The 14,637-nt window shown below is 47.9% G+C and overlaps 1 protein-coding gene across 1 annotated transcript; it reads right to left on the reverse strand.

Moving 5' to 3' along the window:
- Positions 1-12,114: 12,114 nt before the first annotated feature.
- Positions 12,115-14,030, reverse strand: LOC125550395 (uncharacterized). Its single transcript, XM_048713388.2, has 4 exons — positions 13,798-14,030; positions 13,629-13,704; positions 13,339-13,511; positions 12,115-12,434 (listed from the first exon to the last, which is right to left on the reverse strand). Exons 1-4 carry the CDS (start codon positions 13,908-13,910, stop codon positions 12,350-12,352), a joined length of 447 nt encoding a protein of 148 aa, XP_048569345.2. The 5' UTR covers positions 13,911-14,030; the 3' UTR covers positions 12,115-12,349.
- Between the last annotated feature and the right edge of the window lie 607 nt (positions 14,031-14,637).

The raw sequence follows: 14,637 nt of genomic DNA on the forward strand, positions 1-14,637 counted from the left end.
ACGAAAACTGGTAAGAAAACTTGTTTTGACATCCATCTGTCAGATTTCATAATCGAAAAATACAGCTAATGCTAACATGATTCCGACGGACTTAAGCATCGCTACGGGTGAGAAATTCTCATCGTAGTCAACTCCTTGAACTTGTGAAAAGACTCTTTCCCACAAGTCGAGCTTCATAGACGGTAACATTACCGCCCACGTCCGTCTTCTTCTTAAAGATCCATTTGTCTCAATGGCTCGTCGATCATCGAGCAAGTCCACCAAAGTCCATACTTTGTTCTGATACATGGATCCTATCTCGAATTTCATGGCTTCTAACCATTTGTCGGAATACGGGCCCACCATCGCTTCTCCATAGCTCGTAGGTTCATTGTTGTCTAACAACATGATATCTAAGATGGGATTACCGTACCACTCAGGAGTAGTACATATCCTTGTCGACCTACGAGGTTCGATAGCAACTTGATCCGAAGCTTCATGATCATTATCATTAACTTCCTATTCAACAGATGTAGGCGCCACAGAAAACATCTTTCTGTGTTGCATCACTCTCTGGTTGAAGTAAAGGTTCGAAAACCTCATCAAGTTCTATGTTCCTCCACTCAATTCTTTCGAGAGAAACTCCTTCTCGAGAAAGGACCCGTTCTTAGCAACAAACAATTTGCCCTAGGATCTGAGATAGAAGGTATACCCAACTGTCACCTTTGGGTATCCTATGAAGATGTGTTTGTCCGCTTTTGGGTTCGAGCTTCTCTGGCTGAAGCCTTAAGCATCGCAGCCCCAAACATTAAGGAACGACAACTTTGGTTTCTTGCCAAACCAATGTTCATATGACGTCGTCTCAACGGACTTAGATGGTGTCCTATCTAAAGTGAATGCAGCTGTCTCTAACGCATAACCTCAAAATGAAAACGGTAGATCGGCAAGAGACATCATAGATCGCACCATATCTCATAGGGTTCGATTACGACGTCCGGACACACCATTACCCTGTGGTGTTCCTGGTGGCTTCAACTGTGAAACAATTCCACAATGTCTTAAGTGTTTGCCAAACTCATAACTCAAAAATTCTCATTGATCAGATCGTAGGAATTTGATCTTCTTGTTATGATGATTCTTAACTTCACTCTGAAATCGCTTGAACTTTTCAAATGTTTCAGACTTGTGCTTCATTAAGTAAATATACCTATATCTACTCAAATTGTCAGTGAAGATGAGAAAATAGCGATATCCACTGCACGCTTCAATTTCTCATTGGATCACATGCATCAGCATGTATGATTTCCAACAAGTCACTTGCCCATTTCATTGTACCTGAAAACGGGGTCTTAGTCATCCTGCCCATGAGGCATGGCTCGCATGTGTCAAGCGATTCAAAATCAAGTGACTCCAAACATCCATCGACATGGAGTTTCTTCATGCATCTTACGCCAATATGACCTAAGCGGTAGTACCACAAGAAAGTGGTACTATCTACATCTTTTGGCATGAACATGTGTATTACCATGACCGAGATTCACTGAACCATTCACATAGGGTGCATGACCATGAAAGGTATTATTCATGTAAACAGAATAACCATTATTCTCTAACTTAAATGAATAACCATATTGCAATGAACATGATCTAATCATATTCATGCTCAACGTAGACACCTGATAACATTTATCTAGGTTCAATACTAATCCCGAAAGCAGATGGAGCGTGCGATGGTGATCTCATCAACTTTGGAAACACTTCCAACACACATCGTCACCTCGCCCTTAGCCAGTCTCTGTTTAGTCTGTAGCTTTTGCTTTAAGTCACCAATAATAGCAACTGAACCGGTATCCAATACCCAGGTGCTACCAGGAGTACTAGTGAGGTACACATTAATAACACATATATACTTTGTTGAAGTTGCCAGCCTTCTTATCTACCATGCATTTGGGTAATTCCGCTACCAGTGACCGTTCCCCTTACAATAGAAGCACTTAGTCTCGGGTTTGGGTTCAACCTTGGGCTCCTTCACTGGAGCGGCAACTGGTTTGCCATCCATGAAGTTTCCCTTCTAGCCCTTGCCCTTCTTGAAACCAGTGGTCTTGTTAAACCATCAACACTTGATGCTCCTTCTTGATTTCTACCTTTTGTGGTCTTAAGCACCGCGAATAGCTCTGGGATCAACTCCATCCCTTGCATGTCATAGTTCATCACGAAGATCTAGTAGCTTAGTGATAGTGGCTAGAGAACTCTATCAATCACTATCTTATCTGGAAGTTTAACTCCCACTTGATTTAAGTGATTGTAGCACCCAGACATTCTGAGCACATGCTCACTAGCTGAGCTATTCTCCTCCATCTTGTTGGCAAAAGAACTTGTCAGAGGTCTCATACCTCTCAACACGGGCATGAGCCTGAAATCCCAATTTCAGCTCTTGGAACATCTCATATGTCTTATGGCGTTCAAAAACGTCATTGGAATCCCGATTCTAAGCTGTGAAGTATGGTGCACTAAACTATCAAGTAGTCATCAGGATGTGTCTGTCAGGTGTTCACAACATCCACAGACGACGTTGTAGGGGTTTGCACATCGAGCAGTGCATCAAAGACGCAAGCCTTCTGTGTAGCAGTGAGGACACTCCTCGGACTACGGACCCAGTCCGCATCATTGCTTACAATATCTTACAACTTGGTCTTTCTCTAGGAACGTATTAAAACAGGGAGCTACAACGTGAGCTATTTATCTACAACATATTTGCAATGACAATTTAGACTATGTTCATGATAATTAAGTTCATCTAATCAAATTATTTAATGAACTCCCACTCAGATAGACATCCCTCTAGTCATCTAAGTGAAACATGATCCGAGTCAGCTAGGCCGTGTCCGATCATCACGTGAGACGGACTAGTCAACATCGGTGAACATCTTCATGTTGATCGTATCTTCTATACGACTCATGCTCGACCTTTCGGTCTTCCGTGTTCCGAGGCCATGTCTGTACATGCTAGGCTCGTCAAGTCAACCTAAGTGTTTCGCATGTGTTCCGAGGCCATGTCTGTACATGCTAGGCTCGTCAACACCCGTTGTATTCGAACGTTAGAATCTATCACACCCGATCATCACGTGGTGCTTCGAAACAACGAACCTTCACAACAGTGCACAGTTAGGGGGAACACTTTTCTTGAAATTTTAGTGAGGGATCATCTTATTTAAGCTACCGTCGTTCTAAGCAAATAAGATGTAAAACATGATAAACATCACATGCAATCAAATAGTGACATGATATGGCCAATATCATTTTGCTCCTTTTGATCTCCATCTTCGGGGCTCCATGATCATCGTTGTCACCGGCATGACACCATGATCTCCATCATCATGATTCCCATCATCGTGTCTTCTTGAAGTTGTCTCGTCATCTATTACTTCTACTACTATGGCTAACGCTTTAGCAATGAAGTAAAGTAATTACATGATGTTTAAGTTGACACGCAGGTCATAAATAAATTAAGACAACTCCTATGGCTCCTGCCGGTTGTCATACTCATCAACATGCAAGTCGTGATTCCTATTACAAGAACATGATCAATCTCATACATCACATATATCATTCATCACATCCTTTTGGCCATATCACATCACAAGGCATATGCTGCAAAAATAAGTTATACGTCCTCTAATTGTTGTGGCAAGTTTTTACGTGGCTGCTATAGGTTTCTAGCAAGAACGTTTCTTACCTACGCCAAAACCACAACGTGATATGCCAATTTCTATTTACCCTTCATAAGGACCCTTTTCATCGAATCCGATCCGACTAAAGTGGGAGATACAGACACCCGCTAGCCACCTTATGCAACTAGTGCATGTCAGTCGGTGGAACCAGTCTCACGTAAGCGTACGTGTAAGGTCGGTCCGGGCCGCTTCATCCCACGATGCCGCCGAATCAAGATAAGACTAGTAACGGCAAGTAAATTGACAAAATCAACGCCCACAACAACTTGTGTTCTACTCGTGCATAGAAACTACGCATAGACCTAGCTCAGGGCATCTCCAGCCGCGCCCCCAGGAAGGCCTCCCCAGGCGTTTTTTTTGCGCCGGCGCTGAAAAATCGGCCCAATCGCGCCCCCAGGAGCCCGATTTTCGCCGGCTTGGGCCAAAAACAGCACCGGCGGACCCAGGCCGAACCCGGCGCGCTGGGTGGCGCCCGGGGGCGCCAAGGCGAACTGTTTTGGCGCGAAACAGCCGCGGGCCTACCGCGTCAGCGACTCCTACCCTCTTCTCGCCCCTTCGTCGTCCTCATCGCCTCGTTTCCCACGGCGAATCAATGCCAAAGCTACCGCGCTGCCGCGCCGGTCAGCCTACGCCATTGATGCCTCACCGGCGGCGTAGTGAAGACCGGATGACGCGCTTCCCTCGCCCTCCCTTGCCCGCCACGCGTACTCACGGCGGCTCACGCACGGGCGGCGCCTCGGCCTATATAAGACGCGCCCCAGCGCACTCGGGAGGGAGGGGCCACGGTACGTCCCCGACAGCCCGCTCTGGGAGCCCTACTTCCGCCGCCGTCACGCCGAGCAGCTCAAGGCCACCAACGGCGTCGAGCCCTCCGGCAGGCTCAACGCCGTCGGTCGGCGTCGGTGGTGGGGCGTGCCCGGGCGCACGTTGGAGGCCATCCTCGAGTACATCGAGGGCGGCAACACGCCACGCCTCGAGTACCCCGCTCCCCCGTCCTTCACACGCCGCCGGGGAAGCTCCTAGACCCCGAGGCGCATGGAGACCAGGGGGTCCTCCTCCTCGTCCGGTGGCTCCCCCTGCCTCCACCTCCGCCCTGTCAAGACGGAGCCCCAGGGCGCACCTGTCAGCGCGCGCACCCGCAGCTCCGGCGTCCGCATCGGCGACAACGCCTCCCCCACCAGCCATTTCGTCCTCGTCGAGCCCAAGCCGGAGCCCAAGCCGGAGCCCGGCCTCCCCGTGGAGTACGAGGAGATAGCCCGGCGTGGATTCTCCGACGAGGACGCCCTGCGGTGGGCGCGGGACGACTACCTCCGCGACGAGATGGTCCGGCAGCGCCGGGCCCTGGAGGAGATCGCCGCCCGCAAGCATGGGCGCGAGGACGAGCACGGCGTCGTGGTCCTCAGCAACGACGACGATGACGCCCCCGGACCGTCCAACAAGCCGCGCCAACCGGGGGAGGGATGCAACAGGGATGGCGGAGGCGTCGGCGGGGGCGACGACGACGATGACGACGGCGGTGACTACATGTGGTTCTACCACCTCCTCGGCATGTAGAACCGCGTGGGCGGGCGGCGAGGCGGGCGGCGAGGGAGACGGCGGGGGTAGCCCGCGGTAGTTTTTCCCTTTTTTGTAAAGTATGTTTAAATTTGAACGAACTCGCCGATGTTTGCGTTAAATTTGAGTCGTGTTTGCGCCGTATTTGACTTTTTTAAAAACCCGTGGGGGCCGCGACTGGGGGGCATCACGCCCCCAGTGCGCGGTTCAGCGCCGGTGCGCCCCCAGGGGCGATTTTTTGCCCCTCCTGGGGGGGCCAACGGCTGGAGATGCCCTCATGATGCCACTGTTGGGGATCGTAGCAGAAATTTAAAATTTTCTATGCATCACCAAGATCAATCTATGGAGTAATCTAGCAACGAGGGGAAGGAGAGTGCATCTACATACCCTTGTAGATTGCTAAGCGGAAGCGTTGCAAGAACGCGGATGAAGGAGTCGTACTCGTAGCGATTCAGATCGCAGTTGATTCCGATCTAAGCGCCGAACAAGAGCACCTCCGCGTTCAACACACGTGCAGCCCGGTGACGTCTCCTATGCCTTGATCCAGCAAGGGGAGAAGGAGAGGTTGGGGAAGACTCCGTCCAGCAGCAGCACGATGGCGTGGTGGCGGTGGAGGAGCGCGTGACTCCAGCAGGGCTTCGCCAAGCACTACGAGAGACGAGGAGGGAGAGAGGTAGGGCTGCGCCAACAGGGGAAGAACTTCGTGTGTTGGGCTGCCCCTTTGCCTCCACTATATATAGGGGGAGAGGGAGGGCTGCGCCCCCACCTAGGGTTCCCACCCCAAGGGGTGCGGCAGCCCTAGATCCCATCTAGGGTGGCGGCCACAAGGGGGAGAGGGGGAGGCGCACTTGGGGTGGGCCTTATGGCCCATCTGCCCTACGGTTTGCCCCCTCCCCTCTAGGAGGCGCCTTGGGCCTTGGTGGGAGGCGCCCCAGCCCACCTAGGGGCTGGTCCCTTCCCACTATTGGCCCATGTAGGCCTCCGGGGCCCGTGGCCCCTCCCGGTGGACCCCCGGACCCCTCCGGTGGTCCCGGTACACTACCAGTGATGCCCGGAACACTTCCGGTGGCCAAAACCATACTTTCTATATATCAATCTTTACCTCCAGACCATTCCAGAACTCCTCGTGACGTCCGGGATCTCATCCGGGACTCCGAAAAGCATTCGGTAACCGCGTACATACTTTCCCTATAACCCTAGCGTCATCGAACCTTAAGTGTGTAGACCCTACGGGTTCGGGAGTCATGCAGACATGGCTGAGACAACTCTCCGGTCAATAACCAACAGCGGGATCTCATCAGATGAACCACGATGTCAAGGATTCAATCAATCCCGTATGCAATTCCCTTTGTCTATCGGTACGATACTTGCGCGAGATTCGATCGTTGGTATCCCGATACCTTGTTCAATCTCGTTACCGGCAAGTCTCTTTACTCGTTTCGTAACACATCGTCCTGTGATCAACTCCTTGATCACATTGTGCACATTATGATGATGTCCTACCGAGTGGGCCCAGAGATACCTCTCCGTTTACACGGAGTGACAAATCCCAGTCTCAATTCGTGCCAACCCAACAGACACTTTCAGAGATACCCGTAGTGCACCTTTATAGCCACCTAGTTACGTTGTGACGTTTGGCACACCCAAAGCACTCCTATGGTATCCGGGAGTTGCACAATCTCATGGTCTAAGGAAATGATACTTGACATTAGAAAAGCTTTAGCATACGAACTACACGATCTTGTGCTAGGCTTAGGATTGGGTCTTGTCCATCACATCATTCTCCTAATGATGTGATCCCGTTATCAACGACATCCAATGTCCATGGTCAGGAAACCATAACCATCTATTGATCAACGAGCTAGTCAACTAGAGGCTTACTAGGGACATGGTGTTGTCTATGTATCCACACATGTATCTGAGTTTCCTATTAATACAATTCTAGCATGGATAATAAACGACTATCATGAACAAGGAAATATAATAATAACCAATTTATTATTGCCTCTAGGGCATATTTCCAACACGTACGTCTTCACAGCCCGATCGATCAAGCACCGAAACTACGGCACGGGCCGCACGGATGCGTAAAACCCTACTCCTGCTTTGTGGTTTGTATTGAGTTCTTGCTCGGGAGCGTGGAGTGCTACAGTACACACCAGCAGCTAACGAGACCGAGCATGAGTGTTCTCTGAACTAGCTAACCCCCTCTATGTTGCGCATGGGCCTCCTTTCATATGCTCAAGGGGTCACCGACAGGTGGCAACGTAGACAAGGGTAAAAATGGAAAGGTGCTGCGGTAGGTACAGCTACCTGCTACAGTGTATCATACCTAACCCTGACGGCAGGGGACAAGGGTATTAAATGCCCGTCTGTGTCGCCTAAACAGTGCAAAAGGGACCGTCAGGGACGCCACCGCTCACCACGATGGCAAACTTGTCAGCGCCGCTCGCCACCGTGCACCGCTGGTTGCACAGCCTCCCGCCACGCATGCCTGGAAGGGTCCCAGAGCGACACGTTGGTGGATGTGCTGAAGCGCGAGCACAGAGTGGTGGCTTGCCGCGGCAAGCGCCTTGCCGCGGTCGTTGTCTTGTCGCGTCCGGGAGCTTGTCGCTCACCGGGCCTTGCCGGGACGCGTGGCGCGTCGCGGCAAGTTCCTTAAGATGCCTTGGGTGGCCTTCCCGGCAAGCTCCTCTTGCCGGGGTCTTGTCTCCTTAAGCGCTTTGCCTTGGTTGGCCTTCCCGGAAAGCTCCTCTTGCCGGGGTCTTGAGATGCCTTGGTTGGATACTTTGTTCTTGAATGGCTCCAAAGGAACCACGGAGGACCTTGGCGGTCACCCGGCAAGCCTTGCCGCGGGATGCTGCGACTGCCCGTGCACAAGTTCGGGATACTAGCACACGTTCAGCTCGATGACGATCCCCGGACTTCGATCCAGCAAAGTGTGGGGGATGAGTTCCGTCAGCACGACGGCGTGGTGACGATCTTGATGTTCTACCGTCGCAGGGCTTCGCCTAAGCACCGCTACAATATTATCGAGGATTATGGTGGAGGGGGGCACCGCACACGGCTAAGAGATCAATGATCAATTGTTGTGTCTATGGGGTGCCCCCTGCCCTCGTATATAAAGGAGTGGAGGAGGGGGCCGGGCAAGGAGGGTGGCGCGCCCTAAGGGGGAGTCCAACTCCCACAGGGAGTAGGACTCCCCTTTTTCATATTAGGAGTAGGAGAGGGAAGGAAGAGGAAGGAGGGAGGAAGGAAAGGGGGGCCGGCCCCCCTCCCAATTCGGATTGGGCTTGGGGGGGCGCGCCCCCTCCCTTGATCCTTTCCCCTCCTTTCCACTAAGGCCCAATAAGGCCCATATACCTCCCGGGGGGTTCCGATAACCTCCCGGTGATCCGGTATTGTCCCAATCTCACCCGTAACCTTTCCGGTGTCCAAATATAGTCGTCCAATATATCAATCTTTATGTCTCGACCATTTTGAGACTCCTCGTCAAGTCCGTGATCACATCCGGGACTCCGAACAACCTTCGGTACATCAAAATATATAAACTCATAATGAAACTGTCATTGTAACGTTAAGCGTGCGGACCCTACGGGTTCGAGAACAATGTAGACATGACCGAGACACGTCTCCGGTCAATAACCAATAGCGGAACCTGGATGCTCATATTGGCTCCTACATATTCTATGAAGATCTTTATCGGTCAGACCGCATAACAACATACGTTTGTTCCCTTTGTCATCGGTATGTTACTTGCTCGAGATTCGATCGTCGGTATCTCAATACCTAGTTCAATCTCGTTACCGGCAAGTCTCTTTACTCGTTCTATAATACATCATCTTGCAACTAACTTATTAGTTGCATTGCTTGCAAGGCTTAAGTGATGTGCAATACCGAGAGGGCCCAGAGATACCTCTCCCACAATCGGAGTGACAAATCCTAATCTCGAAATACGCCAACCCAACATGTACCTTTGGAGACATCTATAGAGCACCTTTATAATCACCCATTTACGTTGTGACGTTTGGTAGCACACAAAGTGTTCCTCCGGTAAACAGGAGTTGCATAATCTCATAGTCATAGGAACATGTATAAGTCATGAAGAAAGCAATAGCAACATACTAAACGATCGGGTGCTAAGCTAATGGAATGGGTCATGTCAATCACATCATTCTCCTAATGATGTGATCTCGTTAATCTAATGACAACTCATGTCTATGGTTAGGAAACATAACCATCTTCGATTAACGAGCTAGTCAAGTAGAGGCATACTAGTGACACTTTGTTTGTTTATGTATTCACACAAGTATTATGTTTCCGGTTAATACAATTCTAGCATGAATAATAAACATTTATCATGATATAAGGAAATAAATAATAACTTTATTATTGCCTCTAGGGCATATTTCCTTCAGAATTATAGGACTTTTCAGCGTTCGAATCACACCAGGGGAGTTCCCGAGGGTCCCACAAGCTTAGGTGGCGCGCCAAGGGGGGCCTTGAGCTTCTGGCCCCCCCGGGCACCTTCTGGTCCTTCCCCGAAGCTTCCTGGGTACCTTCTTGTCCATAAAAAATCACCGTAAATTTTTATGGCGTTTGGACTTCGTTTTGTATGGGTTTTTTTGAAACAAATAAATAGACAACAAAATAAAAACTTGGCACTATGTTAATAGGTTAGTCCATTAAAATCATATAAAAGTGCACCAAAACCATATACAATTATTGTAAACATGACATGAATACTTCATAAATTATAGATATGTTGGAGACGTGTCAGGTAAATGGTAAAAAAATATGAAGTGCGGATGCTAGAATAGTGCATAAGTTTGATCAATGATAATTGTATTCACTTTTTCTATCATCATAAATAACGACTCTTTCTTATAAATCTCATCATGATAAAATAGCAATCAATTCACATGTTATGGTTTAAACAATGCACTCCATTGAAACTTAACAACTTATGTTCTTAATCACCAAACAATAACTAATCATATTATTTTCAAAAAATTCTAAGTAAGATCTCCATATACTCAATTATTATATAGCCTTCTATGATTAATAGTACTCAAAGCATATTTTTAGAACAAACAACATCCATCAAACACAGAGAAAGATAGGAGCTTAATGTTTCGTCTCCCAACTTACTTATCATCGAGATAATTGCCAACAAAAATAATTCATGATCAAATATATTTGACTGGATATATGTGCCTGGATCTTTCACACCACACAATGTTTGCCAAGTGGAGAATAACTGAGGTTGGAATAAGAAGTTGACTCAACATGAAAAGTAAATAGATATGTCTTTCGCAGAGGGAAGCATGGATTTGCTAGTGTGCTAGAGTTCATTGCTTAAAACAAGATAGTTTCATTTGAGAGGTGTAGTTTTCCTGTCAACGGTTTAACGACAAAGTTTTCAATATCTTTCATGTTAAACACATTAATGGCGGTTCCCATGCACATTTTTTTATTTCCCCTCCACCATGCTAACACAAACCATGGCTAGCCGAATCCACATATGCCTGCCAACTTTCAACTTTCTGGGGGGGGGGGGGTATTTTCATAAATAATTCAAGAATGTGCTCCTTTTAACTAGCCTCTCTCAAATTTGACGAGTGAATAAACTCTCGTCGATGAGTAAAACACACTTAGCATGGAAGATATTGACTACCCTATCGCTCCATGAGCGGTTCGGGTACACAAAACAAATGTTCATTTGAAGATTTTAGAGGTGACACATGCAAATTTACTTGGAATGACAGTGAAATACCATATATAGATAGGTATGATGGACACTCATGGAAGAAATTTGGCTCAAGGATTTTGGATGCATAAGCAGTATTTCTGCTTAGTACATAGTTTTTGGCTAGCAAAATATTATAGGCAAGCACCATATGTTGGAGGATTCATAACAATATAATTTGTATGCAAATATAACCAAACATAACTCATTACGTTGTCTTTCTTCTTCAACTTCAACTTATTTGATCAAGTTTGAAAATAATTAATAAGTATTCACAATCATAAAAGATGCCCAAGATAGTATATTTGTATGTGAAGAATAGGAACCATGGCGACGACGACGGTGCCTTGCCATACGAGGGGGGAGACAAGCTTGTGTCGAGCAGAAGGGCCTCACCAGCCCTGAAGGGATACACGAAGAATGACGATGACGATGAGGATGTCGAATTCGATGTCTCGCCATATGATGGGGCGCACAAGCACGGATCGAGCAGAAGGGCGGCACCAGGCCGGAACCAAGGAGAAAGACGACCTGTTGCCGTACGAAGAGGCACACAAGCATGTGACCTCAAAAAAAAAGCAGAAGGGCAACCCCATCCCAGAGGAGATTCACTCTTGTTAGAGGAGAATAGGCAGTAGTTATACACAATCGATGTTTTTTCTTGTACCAGACCGTATAGCGTATACTTTAGCTGAGCACAAGTCACAAAATAATAGCGATTTTGGAAAATTACTTTTCCTTTTGGAATTTAGAAACGGCACAGACAGCCTCATGTATAACTCTTGACAGGTGCAAGAAAATCAAGTTAAATACTTCCTCTGTTTTTTAACTCTGCATATAAATTTGGTCTTAGATCAAACTTTATAAAGTTTTGATCGAAGTATGACCAAGATTATAGGAAAATTTACTAACATTCATAATATCTTTTTTTGCGGGATAACATTCATAATATCAAACCAATATCATTAGGTGCATCAAGGAATTAATTTTCATATTATACATGTTTAGTATTGTAGTAGATGTTGATATTTTTCAATATAAATTTGGTCGAACTTTATGAAGTTTGACTTGAGACGAATCAAACCAATATCATTAGGTGCATCAAGGAATTAATTTTCATATTATACATGTTTAGTATTGTAGTAGATGTTGATATTTAAAACTGTGCTGCAAAAGCTACAAAACCTCGATGTTACAAACCGTCTCCATCTAGCTTTATTCTGTGAGAGTAAAACAGACGCACACACATTTTTGGACACTATAAAAGACACCACCGCCATGTCTAAATGACTCGAGTCACAAACGCCTATCAAGTCAGGCACATCAGTCCGGAGCCTCAGATCGCCTCCCTGATGACAAGGTTGATGCCGAAGGACGCCGTGCAGAGGATCAGCCCGATGATCGCCAAGAAGTTGAGCCCCCTGCAGAGTTCACCAAAGCGAAAAGGAAATCACCAAGATCAGAATCACTTCTATAAGAGGATGACTTAAACATGGACAACAAGGATATGAAATTCGTCGATGCTAATGCAATTCAGGCTCATCGATGCGTTATTCGGCGTCATAAGCTGCAAATTTGGTTCAGGTCAACCATTTCTCATACTCAATCCAGAGCTCACGACTTTGCTCCTCGTTATCGTTTATAAAACCTAAAACCGGGGTGGTTGACATAGGACAGAAGCTTAGGTAGGATTTTATTTATTTTTGACCCTGAGAAGCTTAGGTAGGATTGCAGCATCACATCCAATTAACAATGTCCTACTTTGCGATGCAATGTGAATGAATCTCACCTACCAACCAAGGCCTTCCTTCACCTGCAGCAATGGCCCGTGTCAATTCAGAAAAAAGATGTGCAGTGCAGGCAAGCAGTAGTGGGGTGCTAGCTAGCTGTTAGCTGCTGGGGCCTCAGCCAAAATTGGGAATGAAGAATTGGAGACAAAAGACATCTCTCTGTGCGTATGCAGGAGGTTGAAGAAACACTTCAAAGCCACTCCAGGTCGTCGGTGAGAATCAATGGAGCCGCGCTCATTATGAGCACACCTTTGACATGGCTTGGTTAGTGGAGCAGCACCAAGTTGAGCCCTGCTCTGCCCGCTCACCTTATTAATGAGTTGAGTGTGGTTGACTAATACTGTGCCATCCTATTAATGAAATCAAATGGCTTGTAGTATAGTAATTCCTAGGACTGAGAATTTCCTAAGAAACTAGCAGTAAAACATGCTGGAAATCAAGGGGATCTCTCCCCAAGGATTTGATTTGGATGCCATTATCATCTGAATCATCTGCAGAGTTGTTCATCGCTGAGCAGAGCAAAAGGCAAACGTACCCAAGCTTGAGGCGGTTGTCCGGGACGCCGGTGGCGTAGCCCTTGAAGTAGAAGAACCTGGCGACGGTGTAGAGGACCCCCAGCGCGGCGGCGACCACCGGGTGCTGCAGGCCACCGAGCAGCACCGTGACGAAGAAGAGCGGCATCATCTCCAGCGAGTTCTGGTGCCCCCTCTGCAATCCCACAGCACAAACCCACAAGAATTCAGTCAGTCAACTCGCTCAAATAGCACACACGAAATCAGCAGGACAGAGCAGGGCAGAGAGGGAATCTGGCCGGCGGCGGCGAACCTGGACGCAGTTGAAGCGCTTGGCGTCCTTGTTCTCCGACTCGATGGCGTACAGCGTGGGGTAGAACACCTTGTACCTGAAACAAGCGGCAGGATCGCCGAAGCTCCATGAAACTCTCCAAGAATCAGATCAAGAAGCAGAGCGCGGAGCAGAGGCGGCGGGCACGTACTTCTTGCGGGCGGCGCCGACCTGGAAGCTCATCCAGAAGTTGAGGAAGGCGTAGGCGACCACGGTGAGCACCACGTAGCCGTACTCCTTGGTCAGCTCCACCAACACCGCCATCGTCGTCTACCTTGGTCTCTCCTCTGGCGTTTCTCTGGATTTTCTTTCTTTCTTCTTGGAAACTGAGATTGGATTGTGATGAGATTGGGAATGGAGGTCTGTCTATCTGTCTTATAGGGAGTGGAGGGCTCTAGAGAAGTCTCAGAATAAGTTCCTGCCCTCCGGCCCAAGAAAGCCTCGACCGATTCGCTCCTTCGGGCCCATCTCGGCCATGACACGCCCACCCAATGGGCCAGCCAGCACGTACTACTAATTACTTTCCCTTTGTCTAAAAAAAACTAATTACTTTCCCTTTTTCTCCGTTCTGTCCCTTATCTTTTCCAGCGAGGCATTCATTGGAGACATTTCAAGGCGACAAATTTTTATCGATAATAAAGATATTTCCTAATCTGGAACGAACGCGTTCAATTGTTTTTAGAATTTTCATGTTCGATTTGACCTGGAGAGAGCTTTGCCGCTAAGACTCTGCACAGGCCAACGGGGGAGCTGGCTGGCGTCACGCGTGACGTCGCCATTGGAATCATCGACGTCTCGATTCTGGAATGAATCTGGTGTGGGTCTTTGGAATTCCGTGGGTTCGGATACCATGAGCGCACAGAGGCAGAGAGGTCGAAGAAGTCTACGGTTTGGAGATCGTGGAAGAAACAGACGACGTGGACTCTGCTTTCGACTTGCAGAAAAAGAAAGAAATCGCGGACAGGTAGAAATGGAAGGCTGATGTGGGTCT

Source organism: Triticum urartu, chromosome 4A (genome assembly GCF_056163025.1).
Source record: "Triticum urartu cultivar PI428250 chromosome 4A, HENAU_Tu73, whole genome shotgun sequence".
In the NCBI taxonomy this organism is placed as follows: domain Eukaryota; kingdom Viridiplantae; phylum Streptophyta; class Magnoliopsida; order Poales; family Poaceae; genus Triticum; species Triticum urartu.

Bases quoted from the DNA above. Each gene is read 5' to 3' on its own strand.
- LOC125550395 (XM_048713388.2), bottom strand. From the start codon at position 13,910: ATGGCGGTGTTGGTGGAGCTGACCAAGGAGTACGGCTACGTGGTGCTC. The intron at 13,512-13,628 runs GTTCGCCGCCGC...GTGGGATTGCAG, and splicing joins AGCGCTTCAACTGCGTCCAG to AGGGGGCACCAGAACTCGCT. The intron at 12,435-13,338 runs GTACGTTTGCCT...TGAACTCTGCAG, and splicing joins GACAACCGCCTCAAGCTTGG to GGGGCTCAACTTCTTGGCGA.